Source organism: Fusarium venenatum, assembly GCF_020744135.1.
Source record: "Fusarium venenatum strain MPI-CAGE-CH-0201 chromosome Unknown EDB82scaffold_1, whole genome shotgun sequence".
In the NCBI taxonomy this organism is placed as follows: Eukaryota; Fungi; Ascomycota; class Sordariomycetes; order Hypocreales; family Nectriaceae; genus Fusarium; species Fusarium venenatum.
The window spans coordinates 504115-531887 of NW_027072129.1; the positions used below are offsets into that span (position 1 = coordinate 504115).

The 27773-nt window shown below is 38.2% G+C and overlaps 6 protein-coding genes across 6 annotated transcripts; 2 read left to right on the forward strand and 4 right to left on the reverse strand.

Annotated features, from left to right (window-relative positions):
• Positions 1 to 837: 837 nt before the first annotated feature.
• On the reverse strand, positions 838 to 1671 carry EDB82DRAFT_549281 (uncharacterized protein; the record flags this gene model as incomplete). Its single annotated transcript, XM_025732413.1, has 2 exons — positions 838 to 1472; positions 1524 to 1671. 2 exons carry the CDS (start codon positions 1669 to 1671, stop codon positions 838 to 840), a joined length of 783 nt encoding a protein of 260 aa, XP_025591340.1.
• A 447-nt stretch (positions 1672 to 2118) lies between these two features.
• On the forward strand, positions 2119 to 2842 carry EDB82DRAFT_564167 (uncharacterized protein; the record flags this gene model as incomplete). Its single annotated transcript, XM_025732412.2, has 4 exons — positions 2119 to 2365; positions 2427 to 2628; positions 2677 to 2724; positions 2789 to 2842. Exons 1-4 carry the CDS (start codon positions 2322 to 2324, stop codon positions 2840 to 2842), a joined length of 348 nt encoding a protein of 115 aa, XP_025591339.1. The 5' UTR covers positions 2119 to 2321.
• Positions 2843 to 3530: 688 nt separating this feature from the next.
• On the reverse strand, positions 3531 to 5512 carry EDB82DRAFT_482218 (uncharacterized protein). Its single transcript, XM_065608185.1, has 6 exons — positions 5310 to 5512; positions 4993 to 5257; positions 4778 to 4941; positions 4557 to 4728; positions 4186 to 4498; positions 3531 to 4137 (listed from the first exon to the last, which is right to left on the reverse strand). Exons 1-6 carry the CDS (start codon positions 5376 to 5378, stop codon positions 3639 to 3641), a joined length of 1482 nt encoding a protein of 493 aa, XP_065465235.1. The 5' UTR covers positions 5379 to 5512; the 3' UTR covers positions 3531 to 3638.
• A 1437-nt stretch (positions 5513 to 6949) lies between these two features.
• EDB82DRAFT_469739 (uncharacterized protein) lies at positions 6950 to 7480 on the reverse strand (the record flags this gene model as incomplete). Its single annotated transcript, XM_025732409.1, has 1 exon — positions 6950 to 7480. One exon carries the CDS (start codon positions 7478 to 7480, stop codon positions 6950 to 6952), a length of 531 nt encoding a protein of 176 aa, XP_025591337.1.
• Positions 7481 to 20921: 13441 nt separating this feature from the next.
• EDB82DRAFT_518970 (family 2 glycosyl transferase) lies at positions 20922 to 23104 on the reverse strand (the record flags this gene model as incomplete). The annotated part of the gene is made up of 5 exons (XM_025732408.1): positions 20922 to 21397; positions 21457 to 21650; positions 21708 to 22762; positions 22812 to 22934; positions 22982 to 23104. The coding sequence occupies 5 exons, from the start codon at positions 23102 to 23104 to the stop codon at positions 20922 to 20924; spliced, it is 1971 nt and encodes a 656-aa protein (XP_025591336.1).
• A 2672-nt stretch (positions 23105 to 25776) lies between these two features.
• EDB82DRAFT_518971 (concanavalin A-like lectin/glucanase domain-containing protein) lies at positions 25777 to 27039 on the forward strand (the record flags this gene model as incomplete). Its single annotated transcript, XM_025732407.2, has 4 exons — positions 25777 to 25939; positions 25993 to 26042; positions 26168 to 26580; positions 26661 to 27039. The coding sequence occupies 4 exons, from the start codon at positions 25777 to 25779 to the stop codon at positions 27037 to 27039; spliced, it is 1005 nt and encodes a 334-aa protein (XP_025591335.2).
• Positions 27040 to 27773: the final 734 nt, after the last annotated feature.

The window sequence follows — 27773 nt, forward strand, 5'->3', positions numbered from 1 at the left end:
ACAACACATGAGTCACATCAGACAGCCGTGTTCCGTATTGAGTACCGCGTTCTCAAGGGTGCCGGACCAAAAAAAAAGAGCCTCTACAAATCACTTGAAATTATTTAGGTGGTATGCTCTCCACCCACCACGCCAATATACGCTTGAGACTCTCATTGACTCCCTTCGTATTGATGAAGCACTGGAAATATTCAATTTTGATCTCGCAATCTCGATGGCAATTGAGATTTCGAGACAGGTCCGTGATACACAGCAATACACCTGCCGTACCGATTATACAGATTTTTTCCTAAATGTGAAAGGTGAAGAGGAACGCTTTCGTGGATTTTGGGGGGAGCTGAAGGATGATATATGCCACCATCTGTTCACAGAGAACAATATGTACTTCGATTCGCGGGATGCCGGGTTGCTTATCTGAATCTCTTTTGAAAGTCGTCATTACATTGGATGCCGCATCGGGTAGTTAGTGTAGCATGCAGATTTTATTCATTTCGGCAAGGTCTTAGGATTTAGCAATTTCATAGTCGCAAGTCAGCATCAGTTTGCAGCATTGAGAGCCACTATAGAGTATTTTGAACATATGAAACCTTGTACCGATGTATTGATTACTTGTGAAGCATCTTCCAAAGACCTCATATAGCATATTACTCAATCTGAAGTTGCTTGGGCTACAATATGAGCATAGTTTAAACTATATTGGCAGTAACACCCCTTACAATAGACCATACGATCTTTCCACTGTAACATACTACTATAGCGCCTTCTTGATAAGCAACCTTTGGTTCCAGATTGCTACTTGCCTTTCCAAGTCGCCAAGTACTCTGACGGAATATAAGATTAACGGAACTGGCCACCACCGTTGCAACGAGTCAGGGGAATGCTGCTCTGCCTCTTAATGCACATCGTGATCGCACCAGAAACCCATCTAACACCCTCATATGAACCTTCCTCATGCGAATCAGCCATCCAAGTACCAGTCTGCTGCATAGATCCAACACAACCCCTGAATGATCGTCCATAACGACGGTTGGTCCAAGGCCTGGTGATGACAACGCCGGTCTCACCCTGCGAAACAGTGCCACGAACGGTGACAGTGGCTTGGGTAGTCCAGGTGCGTGAGTAGTCAACACCGAAACTGGCGCCGAGACGGTTCTTGACGGCTGTGAGGTCAAGACCCGCGCTGACAGAGACGCTGTTGGAAATACTGTAGGATGAGGCGACTGTCACATCAATGCCGTTGCGACCGGCACCGATGACGACGGGGGACATCTGCACGTCCCAGTCGACAAATCGTTGAGTACGATCAGTCACGTACGAGGTGGTGGATGAGCAGGACTGGCGCTCCTCTAGATCACGAGGAGCGACGGCCTTGGCTCCGGCATCAAGCCAGGCCTGATCAATCTCAGGAGTTTCGGGGTCGACACCCTCAGACTCGAGAAGTTTCTCGTAAACGCTGACGTGAACAACCTCCACTGTAATTCGTTAGCCAATTATCTATCATGATCAAGATCAATAAAACGTACTGCGACCGGAGCCATAGAGAATGACTTCATCCTGCTTCAGGATATGATCAGGAGTCCAAATAGTGGAGTTCAGATCCCGTTCGGTCATGAAAGGCACGGCATTGGCAAGAGCGGCCAAGCCGAGGAAAAGAGCTGTAGTAGGAATCATTGTTCAGATGAAAGTTGAGAGATTTGCTGAAGAGCTTGGGGGAAATATTTCTCTGTCGGGGTTTTCTCGATGTTTTATACTTGAATCTTTCGGATATCTTGCCGAGATTCTCAAGTCTTTGGCCTTTGTAAATAGCTCACCGTTATCGTTTGCCATTTAGCCTGGTGGTTGTAATAGCCTTAGCATAAACTTAAAGTTTGGTTTAACATGAAAGCGATGCATAAGCTGTGGACCCATCTACAGCCTGGCAGTAATTTTCCACGATTCAGAACTGCGATATCAGGGCCCGAGCTTCTGACCTTTCTACTACTGAACAGGAACCTTCGTTTGAATCCAACTGCCGTTATCAAAAGGGCAGGAGGTTGACCCACAAACATTCTAGAACCTCGTAAAGAATACGATTGAGTTTGAAAGTAGATTATACCTCGTCAAGTGGGAGTATAGTTCCAGGTATCAATGCCGTTGTTATCGACAGGATAGATTCCAATTGTAAGTTGGAACTTCCGGCTTCGGAGCTGTCTAATCTGTTTGTAGAAGGTCTTAAGTATCATAGAAACTATAAAGATTCTTGCTCACCTCCTCCAATGTGAGAAACCATACCATTAACCTCATCATACTTCAAGTTTCACAGTCCTAATTCTCCCTTCACAATGCAGATCTTCACTGTCACTACCCTTCTTGTCCTTGCAGAGATGTAACAAGCACCCTCTCTTCACAATTTATCGTTTGTTGGTCTATTGACACCTGTATCATAGTGCCTCCGCAAAGCTTCACAACCAGGCCGTTTGCGTCACCAACCGCCATTACTCTTCCAACGGAGGAACACCCTTCAGCGTCAGCTACAACTGGAGCGTGAACTACGAGATCCTTCCCGACGCAACCAGATGCGCTTGTAACTATTACAGGAACCGCAACACTGGAAACAAGCAGTGGGATAAGTGCCCAGACTGCAACTTTGTAAGAAAACCGTTGTGTTGTTACTGAAAGCTACTAATTGCATGATAGGATGGTCTTGTTTGCGGGTCTCGGGACTGGCATATTGGAGGCGATGAGGTAAGTGAAATTATTCACTGGCGATAAGATCGTTAAATGAGTCTTTGCTAATCTTGAATTATAGTTCACATACTACTGCGAGAAGAAGTGTGGTGCACAGGGAGCTGAGGCTAACTAGTTTCTGGGGAACAGCCTTTAAGCTATCCAGGTATCATAAGAGGGGCGACGTTGGATGACAGGTTTGACAGTTGCTGAAGTTAGTTAGTTAAACAGGGATGTACAGAGTTTGATCTTTTGAAACCAATTACGAGTCTCGCTGTAACAGGGTCCCTGGCTGGCAGATAGTGTTAACCCAATGAATAACCCTGCTCGGATAGAACTGCCGAAGAAATGGATAAGATCGTCAACGTCCCTTGATTGTCACAAGGGTTACCCTGTTTTCGTAAAGTAATGAATTTTAAACTTGGTCCCTTTTTGACCTGGTATTGATTAAGTAGCTCTTCATAAATCTACCACGTGGTAATCGCTCAGCTAAGACAACCCGAAATGATTGGTCCTCCAAAGAAGGTAATCAATAGGCAGCCGGGTACCCAGCCTTCTAAGATTAGACCGGTCCCATCCGAGTTAGTTGCCGTATCTGACATAGCTTGCTCCACCCGTTAGTGGCCATAGCTGATATGGCTGACTCGTGATCGGTCACTCGCTGCTTCTCTGTAATCGTGTCGAGATGATGGTCTTCCGACAAGTGCTTGGCTGTGAAAATTAATCAATCTCGAGGCCTACCACCCGATCGTTTCAAGAGCATGTCAACTTAAGATGGCAACTCGAACAACAGGCTGCGAGTTCTCTACACTGGCGAAAGCGAATAAAAATAGAAGTACATGGACTCTGCGCGTAATAAATGAAGGATAGTTCGTACTAGTAACATCATTGTTAAATTCTTGTGTTTCTCTTAGAATCCAATTCTTATTCTCTTATTCGGGTATCTTAAATCCAGAGCGGCGTAGGTGCTGAAAAACACCACTCGGATCATACTTTTTAGACGCGCTTCGAATGATACCAATGTTATCTGACCCATAATGTGATATTGGGTTCTGATCACCGATTGCGTAGTTGAGATAGACCCAGTCCTTATTGATGCCTAACTCCGTAGCATAAGAATCAACGGCAGACTTGAACTCTTGTCTGAAGGGATCGATCATATCTTGGGCCTCTTTCGTATCAGCGGTGACAACGATGAGCCAATTTATGGCAGGGCCGTCGGCGACGATGCTGTCCAGGCCAAGGATATCACCGCCACTTTCTTGGCCATGTTTCACCATGGACGGTGTAAATGGCTGGAACTGTACAAGCACGTTGAACTCGGAGTTGGAAGCATGAGCTCTCATCTTCTCGACACACTCCTCAAACTTCTCGTACACAAATTTCATGATACGGACATCATTTCTGGTTGTTCCTGTCATCCAGTTCGCGCTGTAACCGATTAGTCGTAAACAAAACGTTTTGAGGAATACCACTTACTACAGTCCAAGCGGAGTTGACCCAGTGAACTGTGCCATAACATCGGCTATCTTTCCTTTGGCTGTGGTATTAGAGATGCTAGAAACGCGGAGTAGATCGGAGAACGAAGTAGGTGCCTCAATGGCATTGGAGTTTGAAACAACTGAAACTAGAATGTACTGCTCTCCGTCCCACCGCATAGAAACGATAAGCTGGGAGGCAAGGTCTTTGTCATTATTCTCCACGAAGTCAATGTATTTTTCAAAGATGACGTCTCTCTGAGATGGGTCAAAGAAGATGAAGCCCGCCCATATTTGGTTCGACTCCACAACACCTAGAACAAAAAAGGCTTTGTTAGAATCTTGACGAATTTCTCGACAGGCTATTCATACGTTGATCTATCCGGGTGACAAACCCTAGGTTCCCAGAACCACCTTTCAGACTTTTCCATAGGTCAGGATTTTCGTTCTTATTTGCGTTTACAATCCGGCCGTCGGCCAAGACAACCTCAAAATTGACAACTTGGTTACAACCAAAGCCTCGGACATTGGAGTGGAATGAGTACTGGCGATATCAGTACGCACTATTCATTTCAGAGCCAGACAATACTAACACCTCCACCAGTAATGAAACCACCAACACCAACGGGAGAAGCGCGACCACCAACGGCTGCGACCCCATAGTGATCAAGAGCTTCGTACACGTGACTCCAGACAGAGCCGGGCTGTATACTGGCAATTTTGGTCTTGGTATCGTATGATGTTTTGTTCATATAGCCTGTATACTCATGAGGATGCAAGTGATAAAATTCGGACGGAGTTTTGTTACCAAAGTCAACAGTTATGCCATCCTCGACAGCATTCGAATTGCGATACGCAGAGTGTTTCCCACTACTCATACCGAATGGACATTTGTTTTCAGTAATAACACTCATAATTACAGAGACGTCATCGGTACTGCCAGGCATCACCATGCAGGACGAGCGGAGAGCAGCGTTGGCTGAATAGTAGGTGTCCAATCGCTCTTCATATTCTACCGTGCCAGACACATATACCTTTCCGTAAAGTTTTGGAATGTTTTGAAGCTTCGAGCACTAAGGAACAACGTCAGCAAGATATTAGTTCAGTGATACAAGTGAGACGTACACAAGACGATGGTACCTCAGGACTGGCGAATGCGCAAAGCGCCCATAGCCCAACGTCGACAAAACGCATGATGGAAAAACGGAGCTCCAGAAGGGGATGTAAATTGGTTTCAAGGTCAATGTTAACGATTTGGGGTTCTATTTAAGGAGACGGAGACCTATTCATACTACAATAACGATTTGAGCCAAGAAAGAAGAGCGGGGATCAAACCACGTCACCAATGTGATAAGTGGGCATGGCCTGATCTACCTGCTATGGATCGCCAGAAGAGGAGTTGAAAGCATCGCCCAAAGCAGGTAGGTAGTAGTTATGCATGTGACACGGGAACATGGAGTGGCCTTTAACGAACACCACATCGTAGTAATTGCGTTGACGCTGATCAGCCAAGCATCCACTTTAGCCTTATGTCAATGCCGATCTTTCTGCCGTTCTCGTCTCGGCAGGTTTCAGGCGCGGGGTTATTCTCAACGAAGTCAACGTGTAAACTAATATACCCATTACAAAGCTTGGAAAGTGACCGATAATACACCAAAGGTAGTATTTTAATGTCAATGTCCTTTCTTGCGCAGCCATATCTCTCGGATGTGAAGAGCGGAGACTCGCACTAGTCAAATGGTAGGTGTTTAATCAGTCATTCCTGGAAGGCTGTGGTGATAGATTTACTTCTGGTAGAGGGTTAACAGTAGAGCTTGACGTAGCGGAGAGCGAGAGCCAGATTGTGGGAGCAAGGTACCTGAAGCAGGTAAATCTGATATGGGCGTTCTTTCACCGCCAGGGACGGGCGTAGACCTAGGCAATGGATCTGTAGAATAGGAAACTCGTGGAGGTTGGTCATTACTGATTTGATCTGACCATCCTCTCTCTCGCGAGGGCTCTTCGCTGGAAACAGTGTGTGGTGCAGACGACTAATAAGAAACTCCAATGTGTGTGTGTATAGTTAGAAATGCGGGACTCGTTCTTTTTACGAGACCCTTTGATATCATTGAAGGTACCGACGAACTTTGACCCAGATTTGAGGTATTTTGGGATAAAGTTGGAGTGCTTATCTCCAACGTGCTCTGATACGTGGTTTGCCAGCTCCAAAGCTGCATCCAAGATTCTTTGACACGTCTTGTCCTGCGTCGGGTGTCTGGTGAAACATTCGAGATAGTCAAGGCGTTCCCTGAGTGTCTCGTTGACTTCTTCAATTGGTGTCTTTGGGTTCCCATTCCTTCGCTGTGACTGATTGATCTTTCTAACTACATCCCAACCGTCCCTAGGACAAGGCGTTCCAGCTCATCTCCTGTCAGCTGCATTGTAGAGCGCAATACAGATTCCGGCATGAGCCACTTCAACGGTTCCTTCGCACACACCGCCGCTATCAGCCCTGCGTAATCGTGCTAAACGTCATTCTTGTGTCCATCCGAGTAATCAGATATCCCTCGAACTGAGATGCTCCGAGTTGACTGCATTACGGCTACGGCCTCCATTTCGAAGCAGATGGTTTTTTCCTGGTCAGAAAGTTGATCTCGAACTTTCCCGCTCTTCATAACCGCATGTGATGATCCGATAGTACCGGCGTGTGTTTTTATAAGTTGTCCCGGAGCACGCTGTTGGCGATTGACCAGGTTATAGCCATCGTCTAGCTGTTGAACGCAGACTCACCCTTCATCTTTATGGAAGTAGTCTCCCATCAGTAAATAGTCCTCTGATGGACGAGGGTATATCTCTCTTAGTTTAGTCTTTTGGCCAAACATACCATCCATGATTTGTTCCAGTGACGTCCCACGCCGTAATTGGCGTTGCAGTTCTGTAACCGCACGCAGAAGCTCGGCAGGCGGAGTCTCTTTGTTCCCAGTGTGTTTGAACTTCCGAAAGCCCATTACCTTACTCATCATGTATGGAAAGGCCGATGTGCCAATGGCAACATCACCTAAGCGGATGTCGACATTTGTAGTTGGAGTTCCGCCGCCTATTCCAACGAGCAGAATGTAGCGGATGCACGGAATGGTGCTCTTCATGCTAGTAGCAGTCTTGCATGCCTTGATCAGACCATACTCTCCGGTTCGGGGACAGTTGATGACAACAAAATGATCTCCAATTCGTCCCAGTTGGTACGTGTTTTCGTCGTTGTTGCCAAAGACGAAATTCGCTTTCTCGGTGGTGCCGTAGTCTTCGTCCAAAACGTCCATCGCTGTGGAGTATTCCTCCTCCAAAATACAGATCTAGCGGATTAGGAACTCGGATTGTCTTGGTATAGTCATGATTGGTATGGATTGAACTTTCAAGAATTGACTTAGAGGAAAGTCTAAGAGATTAAAAATGAAATGATTGTCGGGGATATTATGAGGGAATAGTAAAATGAAGAAAAAATTGTAATAGGAATAAAAGGGAATTTAATTACAAGGTAGGATATCTATTCTTTTTATAACTCCTCAACTTTCATTTTCTATTTCTGTTAATGGTTTTCTCTCTAAGGCCTTGGTTGGGGGCTTGAAAACAACTGAGGTTCTAAATTAGGCCGTGTAGAGAATGCCAAGTAAACTTCAGTGCACTTAGTCTGGAAGAGGCAGACGCCTGCGGTTAGCGAATGGACTTCTCCTAGCAGAGAATTGACCGCTTCAAGCCATTGGTTATCAATTGAACGATTTCGTTGGATGCGTGAACTAGTATACAATATTGATGAAATGTGACAAGGGATAATTAGACATATTTTCAGAACTTCGCTCATCTTGGCGTCTATAAATAAGCCCAACATCTTTTCACTTGTAGTGGTGTTTTAAGCCACCCCTAGCCATGCAATAATGGGATCATGCCAGAAAATAAGTTCCAATACTGAAGATAGTTACTTCATCGGTGGGGTGGTATTTGCAACCCATTTCACAATTTACATCACGAGGCTCTGGGGCTGAATCTCGAACCTTGCTGTTCTCTTGGCGCCACCACGTAGCTTGTGCCGAATATTATCTCCGTATCGAGTCACTTCTACCATGTTTGATCTCCTCAACCCTGTATCATGGCACATCAATTCCAACCATTGAATTAGCACGAGGCGATCTCATTAAAAGAACTCTCTTTCTTAGCGCATTTTTACCAAGCTATGTCACATTATATCTAATTCATATCTCAGCTATAGCTATAACAGTAGTCAGTGGACGATCCTGATGTACGAGCCTGAGTGATGTTTGTTATGCAGATCGGGTCCGGAAAGAGACGACCAGTTATCTCCTGGAAGTGAAGTATATCTGTCTTTAATGGCTTTATCCCCAACCCAGTTCGCTCGCGTGGACGGTCCGTGCCGCCCTCAACGATTACAACGTGCTAAAATTAGTTATCAGAACTCTATAGATGCCCTACCCTGGAGCAAGTCAACACATTCAATTGTGATAACTTCAAGCCCGCTGTTGAGTTTCATTCGTTGTCTGGATGTTGTGCAAGATTTTGAATACCTAAGCAATGTGGAAGAACATATCTTTTTGGCTTGTAAAAGCAGAGGAGTCAAGCATTAAGGCTTTCAACGTTGGACTCAATTGGACGAAGAGAATTTGAAAGTGTTGCCGCACAGAAGTTGCTCGCCAAAGACAAGTGTCCACCATTGATAGCAAGAAATGCTAAGGAACGATCAGCTTGTCTTTTCGCGCTCGCCGAAGTACCAATGCTTGGAGGATGAAAGCAAAGACCGCCGCCCATTGGTTGCGTAAAAACTTGGTGGGGACCCGGATTAAGGCATTGTGATGTTCCTATGGGCAGGTAAAGCTGTAAATGCCAGTTCCAAACAAACAGCTGGTTTCCTCCTTGCCTTCGATGTTGTTTAACAACGGTTCGTTGTTTGGTGTGCTAGTTTTGAGTAAGAATTGAAAAGCCCTCGCTATAGTCAATAAAACTCTTTGATCATTCTTGCATATCTCAACAGTAACTCACAAGGCTAGATTAGAAAGTTGATACATGATAAAGTCACAATTAATAAAGACCTAGCTGGCTAATATGTTGGGTTTAAAATAGAGAAAATTTCGCAGAATGCACTAGACCTAGGACCCTTATAGTATCAATATAAAGTTAATATAATAAAGATACCTTACCTAGTTATTATAATAAGGGCATATTACACTTTCGCTGTTAAAGAATTAACTATATTCTCTCTCTTTATCCCCCTCCTAAATAATAAAAACACAGACTAATAGATTTTATATCTTGAACTTATATTATTTATAACAGCCCTATAAAGCAAGGCTTAATTTATTATAATATCCCTCATTTAATAACTGCTTTATTTCTTAATTAATCCTATTTTACATTTTAATCTTTAGTAGTTACAAGAAACAAAGATTTCTTATATTATCTTATATGCCTAAGGCTTTCCAGTATGCATCCTATACTATCCCTCCTTTAACTGCGAGGTTATGTGTGGGGCTGATTCTCAAAATGTATATGTCTCCGCTCTGCTTAACACAATGTAACTTGTCAATGTTATCTGAATTTCTAGTAAAATGGTCCTTCAGTTCTGTAATTCAGACCTCTTGTTCGCCGTCTCCTATACGCACTCGATCGAGATTATAGTAGTGATATTAAATATAATGTATTTGATAAGCGAGCGGATCAGACAAGCGAGCGGATTAAAAATCTCTACCTTTAAATTTAAAATCACAACAAGATTAGAATTAATCATATGATCAATTAAAATCACTCACTATACTCTTCCCCAGATGCCTCCGGTGTTACAATCTCGGCGGTTACATCACGTATGCCCCACAATTTCCCTCCAACCAACACTAAGCTTACCTACACCAGAGTAAGCCTTACCAAGCTTACTTATATATATATATAACCTACCCTATAGCTTACCTTTAATATTATAAGCCTTTTCCTAAGGCTTATTACTATATAAATAAACCCTTATATATATATATACTCTTTTAGTATTAAATAGAACTTAGCTTACTAGCTATTAATAAAATATCTTTACCTAAATAAACCTTACTTACTCTATTTACTATTAAGAAATATAACACTTTATTATACTTAATATTATAATACCCTATGCATCTGCCAATATAAACCTAATATGGACTAGTTTATCCCTTAGGAATCACAACCGTCACATCCGGAACCTCCTGACAGGTTCTTGCATTATGCCCGGTCTTGCCGCATACACCACATCGCCGAATACCCAGTCTAACCGACCTTCCTTAACCACCACTTCTCAATAACTCGCCTACTACCTGCATATTAATATCTATCTGATTAATTACTTATAATATTTTATCTATAGTTATAATATCTCCTTTTATTACTCTAGTTCTTCTTAACCTTTAGCGCTAGCTTAGCTTCTTATTTCCCTCCTAAAGGTTTTAAATATTATTTCTTATAAGGGTAATCTTATATTTAGTTCTATTTATTGCCTTAATAAGAGACTAGATAGCCTTAATAATTAACTCTAGGGAGCTACTATAATGTATTCTAATTTAACTCTTAAGGTATTTAGTCTAAGACTAGGCCTTATTAGCTATTATTAGAGTCTTTAAAGTCTAGGGAGTAAAAGGTTAAGCTACCTTTACTAAAGGCATTAAAGTCTATAGCTATATATTAAGCTTTAAGATAATATAATCCGGGTTAAAAGGAGTAAGCCTAGCCTCCTTAAAACCTCCTTATATATTACTTTTAATAAAAGTAGCTTTAAAAGCGGTATAAAAGGCATTAAAGAACTCTATCTTTAAAATATAGGTTATAGAGTATTTAATTAGATATTCTATTTATTAACTATATGCCTTTTTAATAGCCTAAAGTACTTAATATTAAAAGGCTAAAGTAAATAAAAGGTATAAGTAAGCATATAAAGTATAATAATCTTATTATCCTTTTAATATCTCTTAAATTTAATAAAGTAATAACTTTTATAACTATTTATATAACAGTTGTAATTCCCAAGGGATAAACTAGTCCATATTAGGTTTATATTGGCAGATATATAGGGCATTGTAATACTAAGTATAGCGAAGTATTACGTCTCTTAATAGTAAATAGAGCAGGTATGTGACGGTTGGGTTTTCTAAGGGATAACTAGTCTATTCTAAGTTTATATTGGCAGAGTCGTAGGGCATATAATACTAAGCGATTGCGAAGTATTATATCTCTTAATAGTAAATAAGGCAGGTTAGGCATATTTAGGTAAAGATATTTTATTAATAGCTATTAAGCTAAGTATATTAACTAATACTAAGTGAATATATATATACTTGTAATAGCTTACGGTTAAGCGTTAAGCTTATGCCGTAAGTTAAGGCTTATATTATAAGTCTTATTATAAGCTATAAGTCATAGATCCTAGCGGCTCACGGTATAACTAAGCTAGTGTAGGTGATTAAAGATATAATTAGTGAAAAAATAGTAGGGCCTATGTAATTATCTGTTGGGTTATAATAAATATCTAGGAAAATAGTATAATAAACTCCTAAATAATACTAAAAGAAATTCAATTATAGCCTAAAATAAGATTAAGAACCTTAAAAGCAAGGTCTATAACCTTATAATAATCGCTAAAGGCCTTAGAAAATAAGCCAAAGAAACTTAACGCTTATATAAGGAATATATTAAATATACTGCTACCCTTATTATAATAGGAAAAGACCCCGGACAAATCCTATAACCTAGGTAGCCTAACTTATATAATAAAAACGCTAAATACCTCTAAGGATTCCTTATAGCCCTCTGCAGTTATTAACTATATTACCCTATTTAATTTAATATAAATAAAATAAAAACTTAATATACTATAAGCCTCCTTAAAGGCAAGGCATAGAGACTTATAGAATTAATTATTTAAGACTATATTAATAACCCTAGGCATAAATAAAAAGATATAACTAGACTAGTCTATAATAAATATAAGAACTTTAAATAAGAACTTATTTATGCATTTAGACTAGTAAATAAGAGATAAGAAGCAGAAAGTAAGATTCAGAGTCTATAATAGATAGGATTTATAGCAGTATACCTATTAGAGTACTGCTACTAGGCATTTAAACTTAATTAGAATAAATTAGTGTTACAACCTGAGCGGTTATGTCACGTATACCCCACCTTTTTACTTTCTTATCCCTACATTTCCCCATGAGATTATCTAATTAACAGTAAACTAATACTTACATAGACCGACGGCGCTCTAGGACTGCGTCACTCTAGGACCGATAATAACCTAACTTATTATTGCTCCCTTTATATTAGAAATTAGTATATATATATTTACTTAGCAGTAGTTAATATACTTAGCTTAATAGCTATTAATAAAATATTTTTACCTAAATATACTTAACCTGCCTTATTTACTATTAAGAGATATAATACTTTATAATCGCTTAGTATTATATGCCCTATAACTCTGCTAATATAAACTTAAAATAAACTAGTTTATCCCTTAGAAAACTCAACTATTATATATTAATAGCTCTTATTTAGAATATACTATATAAACGCTAAGTAATATTACTATACTATTATAATATCAATTAATACTAATAATAATAGACTGGCACCACTTTATATAGGATTACCTCCTAGTATAGCTAAAATAATAGCTAAGCTCTAATAGCTTAGAAATACTATATAAACCCTATAGCGGAGAATTAATAAATAACCTCTGCCTATATTACCGGTTAACCCTATTAATAACTAATATAACCTAGGGGAAATTATTAAACCTATAACCCTAGAGCTATTTAAAGGGAAAGCAGTAGATATCCTACTATTCCTTACCTATATAAAAAGATATTTTAAGCTATTTCCTACTAAACTAGATACTGCAGTAAAGAAGATACTATATATTGCATTATTAATCTAAGGAGATACTAAGGACTAGTTTAAACCCCTCTGGAAGGACTATTTAAAAAACAACTATAACTAGTAAGACTAGGAAACTTAGAATATATTTACAGATTAGCTTAACTTTAAAGTATTTTTAAAGGATAACTTTAATATTATTAATAAAGAATAATAAGCAGTAGCTAAAATCCTTAGCCTTAAATAGTAAGGATTATATGCAGTATACTCTGCTAAGTTTTAATAACTTGCCGCTAAAACTAATTAGGATAATAAAGTACTTATAGAAATCTACTACTATAGCCTAAATGAAGAAGTTAAAGATAAACTTTATAAGGCAGATAGACCTAATAATCTCACAGAGTATATTACTATGGCTATTAAAATTAATAAATAATAATATAAACGCAGAAGAGAGAAAGCCAATGCTATAAGAAAGGGAAGCAACTATAACCCCTATTTGCTAAATTAATACTATAATAGTAACCATAGAAATAATTATAGCTATAATAAGAATAACTCTTAAAACTAATAATAATAGTATAATAATACCTTGCATAAGATATAACCTAGACCTATAGCCCTTAGAGCTACTTAACTAAATAACCTAGGAAGGGATATATTTAAATATAAATACTATAACTGCAATTTGTTTAGATATATATTATAAAACTATCCTAAACTATAAAAACAATAGAACCTAAACTAAGGTAAGTAAACACTTAGAATAACTAATTAATAGGAACCTTAAATAGTATAGTATACCTAGACGCTGGGAATATATAGAATAGGGTATAATATAGCCAATGAAAAAGCCTTAAAAAAGGATACTAAAACCAAGACCTAATAGGTTATACACCTAGACAGCTCAGTTAAAACACTATCTGACCTATTTAAATCCCTAAATAAAATCAGGGAATAATATAAAGAAGAAATAGAAATTAAAACTAAAGAAGTTAAAACCGAAAAAGCATAGAAAAGATATTAAAACTAAACCCCTAAATAGAAAGAAAAATAACTGCAAAGGCAGCAGGACTAGTACTATAAAAATAAATAAACGCTAGGAGTTATAATAACCCTAACTATACCCAGTAATACCTTAAATAAGGGCAACTAAGTAATAAATAACCTCCCTATAAGAACTAAAGTATAAGAAAAAGAAGGGATTATACTATAAGAACGAGAAGTATAGCACTGGCTATGCGCCAGATAATAGATATATGCCGAATATAGATGATAAAGAGGAGAAATAGCAAGAGAAATAGTATAATACCTCTAATATAAAGACTAGAAACTTAAAAATAAGTAAAGGCAAGAATACTTACTACTATATAATAAGACAGGAATCTGCATATTTAATAGCAGGGAAGATATATATATATAAGGATTATAAGAATATAAAAATACTATAAAGGCTAAAAATATATATATATAAGCTTATTATATAGGCAAAGCACTAAACCTTTACTATAAGGAACCAGAGTTTAATATTAATAATAAGGCAGAAATAATACTAATATACCCCTAATATAATAGGATTATATAGATATTATATTGCTACTATTAGTATAAACTCCACTAGGAAAATAAAAAGAATAATAATTACTTTCTAGTAATAATACCTAGAAACCCTAATAATAAACCCTATAATCTAGAAGAAATAATAGGCTACTTAATATACTCTTGGTATAAGAATATAGGAATAGTAGAACTTTAATTTAACTTAGCCTCTTATTAATAGTAAGAAAAGGCTTAAAGAATAAAGGAGGATATTTAATAAAACCTAAAGATCCTTAAAGAAGCTAATTAAGAGTTTAAGGAACTTATAAAGGGAAAATATAAAGAAACCTAAAATAATAAAGAAAAATAGAATAATAAGGAATTATCTAAAGATATTAATAAACTAGAATGCATATAGGAAGCAGATAGACTGCACCTAGCTAATATCTATAAAGAATTAGGAAAAGATAAATGCCTTCTATAATAGAGCTATAGAAAAGTAAAGTATAAGGATAAGAACGACTTAGCCCTTAAAGTGCTCTAGGAGCTATATAAAATAGCAAGCCTGACCGCCTAGTACTATAAGTTTAAATCAAGGGGAGATAGCTAAATGCATAGATTAACTATAGAGCGAAGAGAAACTTTATTAATCTAAGACTAGTTATAGAGCTCTACTTACCCTAGAGAAAGAAGTAAATACTATACCTGCTTATTAACGCAGAAGGATAACTTTTTAGTTATAATAATGGAATTATAGATTAAGAGACTAATTACCTTAAGATCCTTATTTAAGAAAAGAATTATTAACTATATTGCTATATTATACTATTAGGAAATAGAATATAATTACTCCTTAGGATAGTATAGCTTAAACGAGAAAACTTAATTATCAACTAGATAACTAGCTAAGTTATATTCTAAAGTAACTTAAATAGAGATAAAATAATAATTATAATAAACTATAAGAGATCTTAGACTTTAACTAGAGAAACTAGCAGGAATATATATAAAATAAACTTACTATACCTATAAAGGATAATACCCTAGTATATAATAAGCATAAAGCAGAAGAAATATATCTTAGGTATACTTAATAGAAGTGACTTATAAAAAGAAATCCTATAGGGAGAAATAAATTAAAAAATAATACTCTATATACTAAAAGAATATTAAAGATATTATAAACTATTTAAAGGGGGATTAGATATTAAGATACCTAAGTATAGTAAATAGGATTATAAAATTATACTTATAAATAAAAATATCCTACTATAAAAAATCTATTTGCTAAACTAATAAGAATTTAAAGAATTAGGAAAATATATCTAAGAAGGATTAGAGAAGGAATATATTAGACTATCTATATTACTAGTAAGAGCACTTATAATATTTATACCTAAGAAAAATAGAAAACTATAACTAGTTATTAATTACTAAGATTTAAATACTTATAATATTAAAGATTAGATACTATTACCGCTAATTATAGAGTTAAAAGACTAATTACAGGGGAAATAGATCTTTATTGCTCTAGACCTTAAGGGAGTATATAATCTTATATATATTAAGGAAGGAGATAAATAGAAAATAGCATTTTAAACCAAGTTTAGACTTTTTAAATACCTAGTAATGCCCTTTAGTCTTATAAATGCACTAGTAACCTTTTAGAAGATAATTAATTATATACTTTAATAATACCTTAATATCTTTATAGTATATTACCTTAATAATATCCTAATCTTCTTAGATAATAAGGAAGAATATAAAGAATATATCTATAAGGTCCTATAACTACTATAGGATATTAAACTATTTATTAAACTAGAAAAATATTACTTCTATATTATTAAAGTTAACTTCCTAGGATATACTATTAGACTAGGCGAGATATATATGCAGAAAGATAAGATCTCTGATATAGCCAATTAGAAAGTCCCTATTAATATTAAAGAGATATAAGCCTTCTTAGGCTTTATTAACTATTATAAAAGATTTATTAAAGACTTTAGTAAAATTACTAACCTACTTATAGAGTTAACTAAAAAGAACTAAATATTCACTTAGAATAATAAAGCCTAATAAGCATTTAAATAACTTAAGTAAGTAATCCTTAGTAAACCTATCTTAGTAATCTTTAATCTAATAAAAGAAATTAAACTAGAAATAAATATATTAGATTTTGCCCTAGGAGGATAGATTAGATAATAAGATAATACTAGAAAACTATACCCTATTGCATTCTATTTAAATAAACTATATAAAGCAGAACTAAACTACCCTATATATAATAAGGAGTTTTTAGTAATCTTTAACTGCTTTAAAGAGTTTAAATATTACCTTATAGGAAGTAAGCATTAGATTAAAGTCTATATAGACTATAAAAATATTATTTACTTTACTATAATATAAGAACTTAATAGATAATAAATAAGGTATATTAAGTACTTATATAAATTTAACTTTATTATTATATATCGAAAGGGATTAGATAATAGGAAGGCTAATGCAATTAGCCAATAACTAGACTTTAATATAGGAATAGTTAAAGCTAATAAATAAATCCTTAAAGAAATAAAGAAAGGAGAATATAAGCATATATAATAAGTATATACGCTAGGACTTATTATAGGAGGAAAGGAACTCCTCGATACTATTAAAATAATAGAACTTATAAACGCTTTAGAAGAACACTATATATAAAACCACGCAAACCTATTAGAAATAAAAAAGAAATATAAATATTAATAATTCCTAATTAAAGGATTAAATAAATAAATCTAAGATATTATTAATAAATGCGAAAAATGCAGCCTAGATAGCGTATAGAGTTAAGGAAAGAAATTCGCAGAATAAGAAGACCTATAAAAAATGCTATAGAATTACTATATATATCCACTATATAGTTATTAAGGTATAATAAAAACACTAAAAAGACTATAAAATAAGGGATATAACCCTATATGAAAGCAAGTAGAAGATGCAATTAAATAGTATAACTTATGCGCAAGGATAAAAGCATAATAATATAAACCCTATAGAGGGTTATAATTACTTCCAGTGGCATAATAACTATAGGATTTAATAATAATAGACTTTATTACTAAATTACTACTTTTAGAAGAACCCTTAACTGGAATCTTTTATAATAGTATATTAGTTATAGTAGACTGTTTAATAAGTTTTATTACTGTATCCCTTATTAAGAAATAACTAAAGCAGAATAAATAGCCTATATCTTTTATAATTGAATTTTCAGGAACTATAGACTACTATCTGAGATCCTCTCGGATAGAGGTATAACATTCACTAGCAAGTTTTAGCAAGCACTCTTAGCCTTACTAGGAATAAATCACCGGATATCTACTGCATTTAAACCATAAATAGATAGATAAACTAAACAAATAAACTAAGTACTGGAATAATACTTGCAATACTATATTAATTATAAATAAAATAACTAGGTTAAAAAGTTACCTATTGCCTAATTTACCTATAATATGGCTTATAATAAAAGCACTAAGTTAACCCTAGTATATATTAACTTTAGGTTTATACTAGACGCTTACTACGATAAATAAGATCCTAAAATAATAAACCCTGCAGTAATACTAAAAGCAGATAACCTTAAAAATCTATATAAGGAAATAAAGAAGGAACTAGAATATATTAAATAATAAATAAAGCGTTACTATAATAATAAGAAGGTAAAGGGATTAACCTTTAAGGAGGGAGATATAGTCTACCTATCTAAAAAAAATATTATAATAAAATGACCTTTATATAAACTAGACTATAAGTTTATTAGACTATATAAAATTAAATAATAAGTTAAGAAAGATATCTATAAACTAGAGCTACCTATAAAAATTAGACTCTATTTAATTTTTTATATCTCACTTCTTGAAATAGCCGCTAACTCTATTAAAGTTAAAATCGGCAATAAACCTAAAGAGGTTAATAGACCAGAGACCTATAAGGTTAAAGAAATCAGGGATATATAAAAAATTAACGGATAAATATTATATTTAATAAAATAGAAAAACTACCTAGAAAATAAAAATACATAGGAATCACTAAAACACCTAATTAATGCCTAACGGCTCCTAAAGAACTTTCACTAAGCATAAACAAAGGATTAATAAATACCTCATTCTAATTAATAATGCCTACTGCACTAGTTAATTGCGCCTCTGCTGTAGCCAGAGATTCTTTATTTTTAATAGTCTCTAACTTATTAAGAGTTTTAATATTCTAATAAAGTATTTCTTCGGTATACTCTTAAAGCTGCCTTTTCTAATAACGCAACCGCATAAGACAGTTTAAATGCTTATTCACTTACTATTATAAAGCTAATAGATTATTTTCAGTAACTTCTTCTTCTTTCTCTAAATAACGCTTCTTAGCAATAAAGCAATCCACTGGAATACATTAGTAATATAAAAATCACAAAGAAAATCACTCATAAGCATATACCTGCTAACAAAGTCATACCCTTACTATCACAAGATTAACCACAATAGGTATATTATAAACATTTAGAATAACCCTCCTTTGCCTAATACTTAAGGTTATAAGGAGTACAATAACTGCACGGCATAATAAGTATTCCGGTGTTTTTAATAAGAATAGCCTGCGCCTTATAATTTCATATAGCTATAGACTCTGATATTTTAGTCAGGAAAATATAAGTAATAAAAGGAATAAGTTAGCACTTACTAGGAATAGTAAGAAAAAGATAATTAAAACAATAGGCCTTAAGGATAAGACTAAAGGAAAGGAGATATTATATTATAACCTAATAGATAATTATATAGGCCCTACTATTTTTTCACTAATTATGGCTTTAACCACCTATACTAGCTTAGTTATACTATAAGCCGCCAGGATCTGCGACTTATAGCTTATAATAAGACTTATAATATAAGCCTTAACTTACGGCATAAGCCTAATGCTTAACCATAAGCTATCACAAATATATATACATTCACTTAGTATTAGTTAATACACTTAGCTCAACAGCTATCAATAAAACATCTTTACCTGAATACGCCTAACCTGCCTTATTCACTATTAAGAGACATAACACTTCGCAGTCGCTCAGTATCACATGCCCTATGACTCTGCCAATATAAACGTAGAACGGACTAGTTTATCCCTTGGAAAACCCAACCGTCACAATATTTAAGTTTCTATTAAAGTTTCTTAACTTTTTCCTTATAGTTTTGCAGGTAAATAGGAGAAAGAATAATCTCTCCTTCCTTATTATTATCTATATTCATAGGGATATTAAGGAATTCCTAAGATAGATACTAAGGGGTCTCAGTAACTAATAGCTATCCAGTTTCAGCGGTATTAAGGCAGTTTAGGGTAATAGGCGCTATTGCATAAATATTACTTAATATTAATATAGTATAGTCTAAATAAGAGCTATTAACGTATAATAGTTATAATTCCCAAGGGATAAACTAGTCTATACTAGGTTTATATTAGCAGATATATAGGGCATTATAATATTAAGTGTAGCAAAGTATTATATCTTTTAATAGTAAATAGAGCAGGTAAGGTATATCTAGGTAAAGATATTTTATTAATAGCTAGTAAGCTATATCCTATCTAGTGCTAAAGGAATATATATATATATAAAGGGTTACTTATGCAGTAGTAAGCCTTAAAGAAAGGCTTACGATGTCAGAGGTAAGCTATAGGGTAGGTTTCACGCATGCATAAGTGAGCTTGGTGAGGCTCACTCTGGTATGAGTGAGCTTAGCGTTGGTTAGAGGAAAATTGTGGGGTACACGTGACGTAACCGCTGGGATCGTAACAATTGCAGTCTGCAAGTAGGGAATTAGCCATTTCTTTAATAAAACGCTGTCACAAGGGGAATCCTCGCGAATCTAGGTTAAGGAGGAATAGGACTATTATATCCTCTTCCTGATCAGATTGTCTCCGTAAATTCGGCATTATATTGCGTCGCGATTAAATGCCGTTCTGGCGTCGATATAAGGTTATAAAAGGCACCTGGTAGATAGTCGCTGCCCGTCTCGTACTTAATTTTGGGTTATTTTGAATGGCTTGAAGGGCAAGAGTAATTCTATCTTCATTTAAAGGTTGTGGCATAACTAATGGTTGAGATATCTCTGACTATATTAAAATGATATAAGGTGAGGGATTTTTGATCCGCTCGCTTGTCTGATCCGCTCGCTTCTCAAATACGTTATTATATTAATAATAAACAGGGAATTTATCCACTCTTTGTCTATAAACTTTTAAAGTATAATGCATTATATGTAAACTGAAGGCTCTAATCGTAGGGAGAAAACTTTACCAATTGCAAAATAGAAATCGGTGAGTAATGTAAAAGTTGTAGAGGTTGATTATCATGAGTGGTAGAGTATGATACCAAGTGAATCCGGTCAACAACCTCCACACCACAACGCCAATCATAGCGCCTGTAACAGTGATAGTCCAGATCCAGCAAAGAATTCGCATGTCACGATACTTGTTGGACTTGTGTGCTTTAGAGTCACCTGAAGCAGCCCAAAGCAATTCGATGTTGAAGATGCGGTCCTTGATAGCTGTCAAGTATGCATAAGACATAATTACCATAACGTGCTGCACATTGAAGCCGTAGGAGGCCTTGGTCCACACCTTGAAAACGACGATGCCGTAGAAGATGGACGGCAAAGCGAATGCAAGGTTCCACGCCTTGAACCATTCCGAGCGGAAGGCAAGGAGAAGCGTACCGGCGATGGGCGAGAGGAAGATATTGAGCGACACTGCTGAGTAATAGAGGAAACCTGGATCATCGAGAGTTAGTATGTTGCATGACAATCAATATTTTCTGTAGGTAGCTCACCAGAGATGTAGCATAGCTTTTGCATAAAGCTGAGGTTTGAGGTCCAGAATTTAGGGTTAGTGAATAGAGTTGTACTACCTCTGGCCCATCGCATTTGCTGCGAGAAGAACGCCCGAGGACCGGCGGGGCAAACACCAGTGGCCAGACACAAAGGGATGTACTTGACTTTCCAACCCCGGTCAACCGCGCCGAAACTACGACTCAAGTTAGCTCCAGGTCAAATAAAGTTCATAAGTCGATTTGTCACATACCCTGTGTGGACATCCTCGGAAAATCCAATCTCTGCAGTACCTCCTACTTCAGTCAAGGCCGCTCGACGGTACATGGCATTACTGCCAACACAGATAGAGGCACCCCATCTGTTTCTGTTTACTTGGACGACACGGTAGAACAATTCTTGTGTAGCTCCTGCTCCCTGTTCAACCCATGTCTGGTCGTCAGTGACGCGGAACCACTGAGGGCTTTGGATAATGGCAGTCTTATCATCGTCCAAGTGCTCAACGATAAGCTCCTTGACGAAATCAGGTCGCGGGCAGAAGTCGGCGTCAAAGATGACGAAGTACTCGCCGTCAGTGCGGGCAAAGTTCCATCGCAAGTTGCCCGCCTTTCGCAGGCGAGGACGATCGTCGCGGACGTGATAAATGAAGCCATATGCCTCTGCTAACTCGCGAACAGCGTCCTGCGCACTGTCATCCATGACATAAACTTTGAGCTTGGATGCAGGCCAGTCGAGATTGACGATGTGTTTGTAGGTGTTCTCCAAAATCTCAAGGGGTTCTGAGCAGCAAGGTAGGAAGATGTCAACGGTAGGTGCTGACTCCTCAGTGATCGGATACGCCTCAACTCGTTGTATATGTGCCTTGTAGTCCCAGTCCCGACCGATAAGCCCGACACCATACGAAATGATCAGGTAGATGCACATGGCACCGGCAAAGACACCATACCAGTAGAAGAATGGCGCAGACAGAGCAAAGAGCCACATACCGGCACCCAACGACAGGAAGGAAAGCACGCCAAACGTATAGAGCAAGATGCGATTGGTGTGAATGTACAAAAGCTTCTCATCGTCATTAGGACAAGTTGGAAGCACCAGGGGTGGCTCCTCTTTCGGGCAATAGGTGTTTCGGAAACTATTGTTGATTCGGCGGAAGAAACCAGCCTTTGGTTTTTGATCCGAAACGGGAGATTCCTCTACCTTTTCCTTTGTCACAACCGCAGGTGGCACGACATTGGCTTCGACATCTGGATCCAAAGGCTGACTTTTCTCGTTGAACTCTGGTTCTGGCGGGCTAGGGCTAACAGGTGCCTGGAAAGATTAGTTACCATGCCAAGCTACAATAGCCAGCCTGACATACAATCTCATCCCGTTGTTCCGTCTTGGCTATTTGGCGTTGAACAGGAGGCTCAGGGGGTGGACGTCGAACTGCACCGCGAACAGCAACAGAAGGGGCTCTTGTAGGCTCTGGGACGGAATCATCCTGGATAACGTTAGTAAAGAGGTGAATAATATGAATAAAAGCCCTACCGAAGAGCTGATGGAGATAGTCTCTGAGCTCAAGGATATGGCTCCAATGTCAGAGTCGAATGGATCACGTGCAGAGCCGGCTGGCGTCACCGCAAGCTGGTCCGGTACGGATGGGGGAATCATGGCTTCTGGATAGAAGCAAGGGTGTTACAGAGAGGAGACAAATGAAATGTACTCTGGAAACGAATGAGCTAGAGGTACAGGACAATTTCAAATTCTCCCAGGAGAAGATAGAAAGTGCTGTATATAAAGACGTAGACATTCGAGCCCAGCACGACACTGCTCATTTGACAAACTAGTTTTAGGCATACCTAAACTGTTACTTCGGCTTTGTCAACTTTGATTAATTTCATTCTGCGGACGCGGCTGAAAAGTCTAGATTAGCAACCAGACGGAGCTATTGCCAGATTACCCGGTCTAGCTGTCGCATAGATTGCAAGCTGGATCTCCATCACAAAAGGGTTAACCGTCTGCTTGGGTCCGTGAATGCACTGAATCGACGTTATATTTAGTATTGGGGCAAATAAGCCAAGCCAATAGTCAATAGATAGCCAATTTGGGTCGAGTTCTTATTGAACTCTGATAGCCCTAGTGCAGCCTTCCAGCTGCCATTAAAGTGAACTAATGGCTCGATTAGGACTTACCCCTGGTAGGATAAAATACTTATGCGTAACAAGTTCCGGAGTGGCTGACCTGCACCTAGATTTCTGCATCTAGAACAATTTAGTGTTGAAATAACGGCAGCTCGGTTTCCAGCAAAAGCTCGTTCTAGTAAGGTCAATGCCATAAACCGACCAATCTTACAGGGATGGTAACCAGGGGTATGCGGTGAGTACATCCGACGATGACATTGATCGATGGCATTATAGGCCATTGACCCCGATCCAATCTTTCTAATCTCAACGACAGTCAACTAAGCTAGATACATATACAATGAAGGTAGCATCCCGAACTAGTACTTCAGTCTGTTTTCAAAGATAGTGAATCGCATTGCACACTACGGGTCGGAAGTTTTTTTTTCACATGTGTTCGAGCCCGTTGTAGCGCTGACGCTAGGCTTGGAAACTATTGGAAAATGTTATTTGACCGCAAGCCACTATTCAACTGGCAAAACGTCTAGCTAGCGCTATCAGTAGGTCTCGAACCGCGTAGTTGCATCTTGCTTGGCGGGCTTCTTGGTTCTGGTCGGTTAGCAGACTATCGCAATGTTCGGCTGTCATGCTATATCGGGAGCGAAAACGGGAGCGGGACCAGACTGATCGGTCGAAAGCTTCGCAACATTGGAGTAGATGAGCAAGGATATCACTTCTTGACGGTGAGATCGTCAGTGAACCAAGCTTTAGAGACCAGTCCGGATAAGTTAATTACTCGGGTTGATCAGGTCGGCCAGGGGGTCTAGCGTGCATTGACCTTGGTCACGCAGCAATACTATCCCAGCTCATTGGTATTGCAACCGGCACCGACGATCCATTTAGATGCAGGAAGTTCTCCAGAGATCTCTTGCCGTTCCTCAGTGTTGCTAGATAACAAGGCTCTTACCACAGTAACAGCGAGCTTGGAGGTTTTCAGGGTCCTGTACATTGCCTCGTTATTCTGGGGCGGACTCTAGTTAGGAAAGACGAGTAGAGAGTGGGGGGACTCATCTACTCAACAGATTATTACTTGAGTCGTAGTCCACACCTTGTCCTCTTCACTTGCAAAGCACGTTGTACTTTTTGTCGCAGAATTTTCCATAAGGGGCCCTATAGGCTGTCCGCCACAGCGGAGGACACAAGATAAGAGAATGTCTTGGTATGCCTCGGTCAGCACCGCTTTGTTTTGTTTTCGTTTTTCTTTTAATTTTTCATCAGGAGTCCTTCATGACTTAGACCCTAGATCCCTACACTTCCTAGAATGGAATAGCTATCGATAGTCAAACTGCCTATGCATGCAGTATGACTCGTGAAAATTCAGGGTCGTCCAATCCCAAAAGAAAATGTTGTCATCGGCCCCCACTACCCCCTTGTTAATATTACATTGAATGACTCTTCTGTACTTTCTTATACAGCTGCAGCAAATACTTCATACTCGCACTTGTTAGTGGGCGAAATGAATCGTTGTCCTACTTAGACTGAATATTGGCACTATTCCGTGTCTTGCCCCTGAATTTGTCAATAATTAATATGGTTGTGGATAAGATGAAGCCGCTACTATAGCCACTGTGGCTTGGGGCTGATACAGCTTTGTCCCTTTTTAGCTAATTGGGTGGGACTCTGTCAGGGCCAGAACCGTCAAGCTGGGCCAGAATCTCTGGATCCACATATTTCCCTCCTTTTTGAGACAGCCACATCCAGTCGGTGTGATAAGCAATCCACGTCCCCACGACGTACAAGGAGTGTTCGATCCGGCAACGCATTAATACATAAGATCCTCATGCCCCTGGCTGAGCGACGACATGAAATCAATTTCACAGATACGCTCATCCAAGACTCCATACCATAGAATAATGCACCCTCTTTTTTCTACCGCTACAATCTGGCCTTACTGCCACTCTGAGTTGACCTGATGAGAAAAAACACCATAGGAATCAAATTAATGAATGAATGATTAAAGTGACGAGTTCTAAATAGGGGAGGCTCGCACAATACTATCCCGGGCGAAAATGAGCACGTCTGGACTGGCTTGGCACGAATAGTGGCACTAGCAGAGACTAGCGGCCTGTGAACGTTATATAAGACGTAAAACTCTAACAAAACCAACGCAGATCCTTACAACTTCCTCGGTCTCGTTCTACATGTCCCAAGTAATAACACATAATGGTTAGCCTTGTACCCTACTTGCCGCGGTGGAAGCGGCAAGTGATTGCCCTCATATTTACCACCACGCTGTTCCAAATTGGCGTTTTAGCTCGGTCACCGGAGGGCGCCACTACTCTCTGCGGGAAAATGACACTCGAAGACAAATCACGCCATCTCGCATGTGATTACTCCCACTGCGCTTCTATGGATTTGCAGTACTAACGAGACATACAGATGCTGTCAATGCATGGAACCCAACCTCGAAGGGGTTTCAATGCATGACGGTATGTTCTTTCTTTCCGTCTTTCCATATTCTTTCTCGTGTTATTCCCTTTTGCTCCCTACCATGGACTTCTTCAATATTAACGATGCAAAACTTCTGACAATTTCCCGGTTTGTCGAGCAATAGGTTAATCAAGATGACACGAATGTGTGGTTCAACGCTCCCTGGTTGTGGGAGGGCGATAAGGACAATGTGCACTCGTACCCACATGTCAAATTCCAATCATCAAAGCTGCCAATACCTTTGGCAGAAATTACCTCAATGCGCCTGACGGGGAGTTGGACCATGACAGAGGGATTCTTGGAGACAGAGACACCAAATTTCAGTAGTCGCGAGTGGGACGAAAACAAATCTTCACTGGATAACCTTGGAATCAAAGCCAATGCCGCCTTTGATATGTTTCTGGACGCCGACTCGACGAACTCGACCGACTCCGTCTCGGCGGGTATTGAGCTCATGATATGGATTGGTAGTGTCGGTGACCCCTGGCCACTCAAAACTAAGACGCTAGGGACGCAGAAACTCGGCGATAGAGAGTTGTAGGTGATTTCTCGTTCCCCCCTTGTCTGTCGGTATGGGTTTTCGTCATTCGCTAATAACAAGGTATTGTTTTGTCTAGTACTCTCTACTATGGCAAAAACCAGCGAGCCAACCATGTCTTCACCTGGGTCCCGGATGAAGACGTAGACGATATAACGGAATTCGATGAAGATGTTTCACCACTTCTCGAATATGTCTGGCGCAATGGCTTGATTGCAAACTCGACATACTTAGGCATAGTTGAGTTCGGCTCAGAGACCTGGCAGTCATCAACCAACGTGACGTTTTCAGCCGCAAGTTACAGCCTGACTATCAACGCCACGGGGGCTTCCTCGGGGTCTAAAATTTCACCGTTGCCACCAGGTTGCTGCGATCTAGACTCGAGCGGATGGTGTCCACAGAGACTTTACGGTAGATGGCTGTTTGTTGTTAGCCTGGCTCTGTGGGGTATAATCTAAGACATATGGAAAGCCAAGTTTAATAGTAGAAAATATTAGGACATACATTAGACAGTGTATAGTGCTTGAATTCTTTTATTTAGGTTAACCCTAACTTTTTACCGAATTAGACTAAATATTAAAGATAATATAAAGCTTATTACTAATATATATATACTATAGCCTTTAAGCTTAGCTTATTTATATTCTTATAAGTCTTTTTAGCTTATTATTAATATATTTTTATTAGATGTTATTAACCTTATTATTATCCTTAAGCTTCATAGCTAATTAAAATCTTATAGTTAAGATAACGTACGCAATAAGCGAGCGGGACAGACAAGCGAGCGGGACAAAAATCCCTCACCTTACATTAATACTATCAGATCAATTAATTCTCAACCAAATAACATATCACAATCTACTATTGAGGCTCATATTATTCTTGCACTTCAGGCCTATCAGGGAGACCTAAAACTAAGTCTGCGATGAGCTGCATTTCTCTATAATATCCCCTTCCAGACCCTCTACTACCGATCTCAGGGTCATCAGGCTCGCGTCGATTGTATTCCTAATGGTCGGAAACTATCTGATCAGGAGGAATAGATTATAGTCAAGTATATTCTGAATCTAGATTCGCGAGGATTTCCCTCTCGGCATTGCGACATTAAAGAAATGGCGAATCGACTGCTTACTGAATGTGATGCATTACCAGTTGGCAAGCGCTAGGCTATTAATTTTATTAAACGGTAACT

Coding starts and splice junctions, on each gene's coding strand:
- EDB82DRAFT_482218 (XM_065608185.1), bottom strand. CDS start 5,378: ATGCGTTTTGTCGACGTTGGGCTATGGGCGCTTTGCGCATTCGCCAGT. Junction 4,729..4,777: donor GTTTCATTACTGGTGGAGGT/GTTAGTATTGTC, acceptor TGATATCGCCAG/TACTCATTCCACTCCAATGT. Junction 4,138..4,185: donor TCAACTCCGCTTGGACTGTA/GTAAGTGGTATT, acceptor AATCGGTTACAG/CGCGAACTGGATGACAGGAA.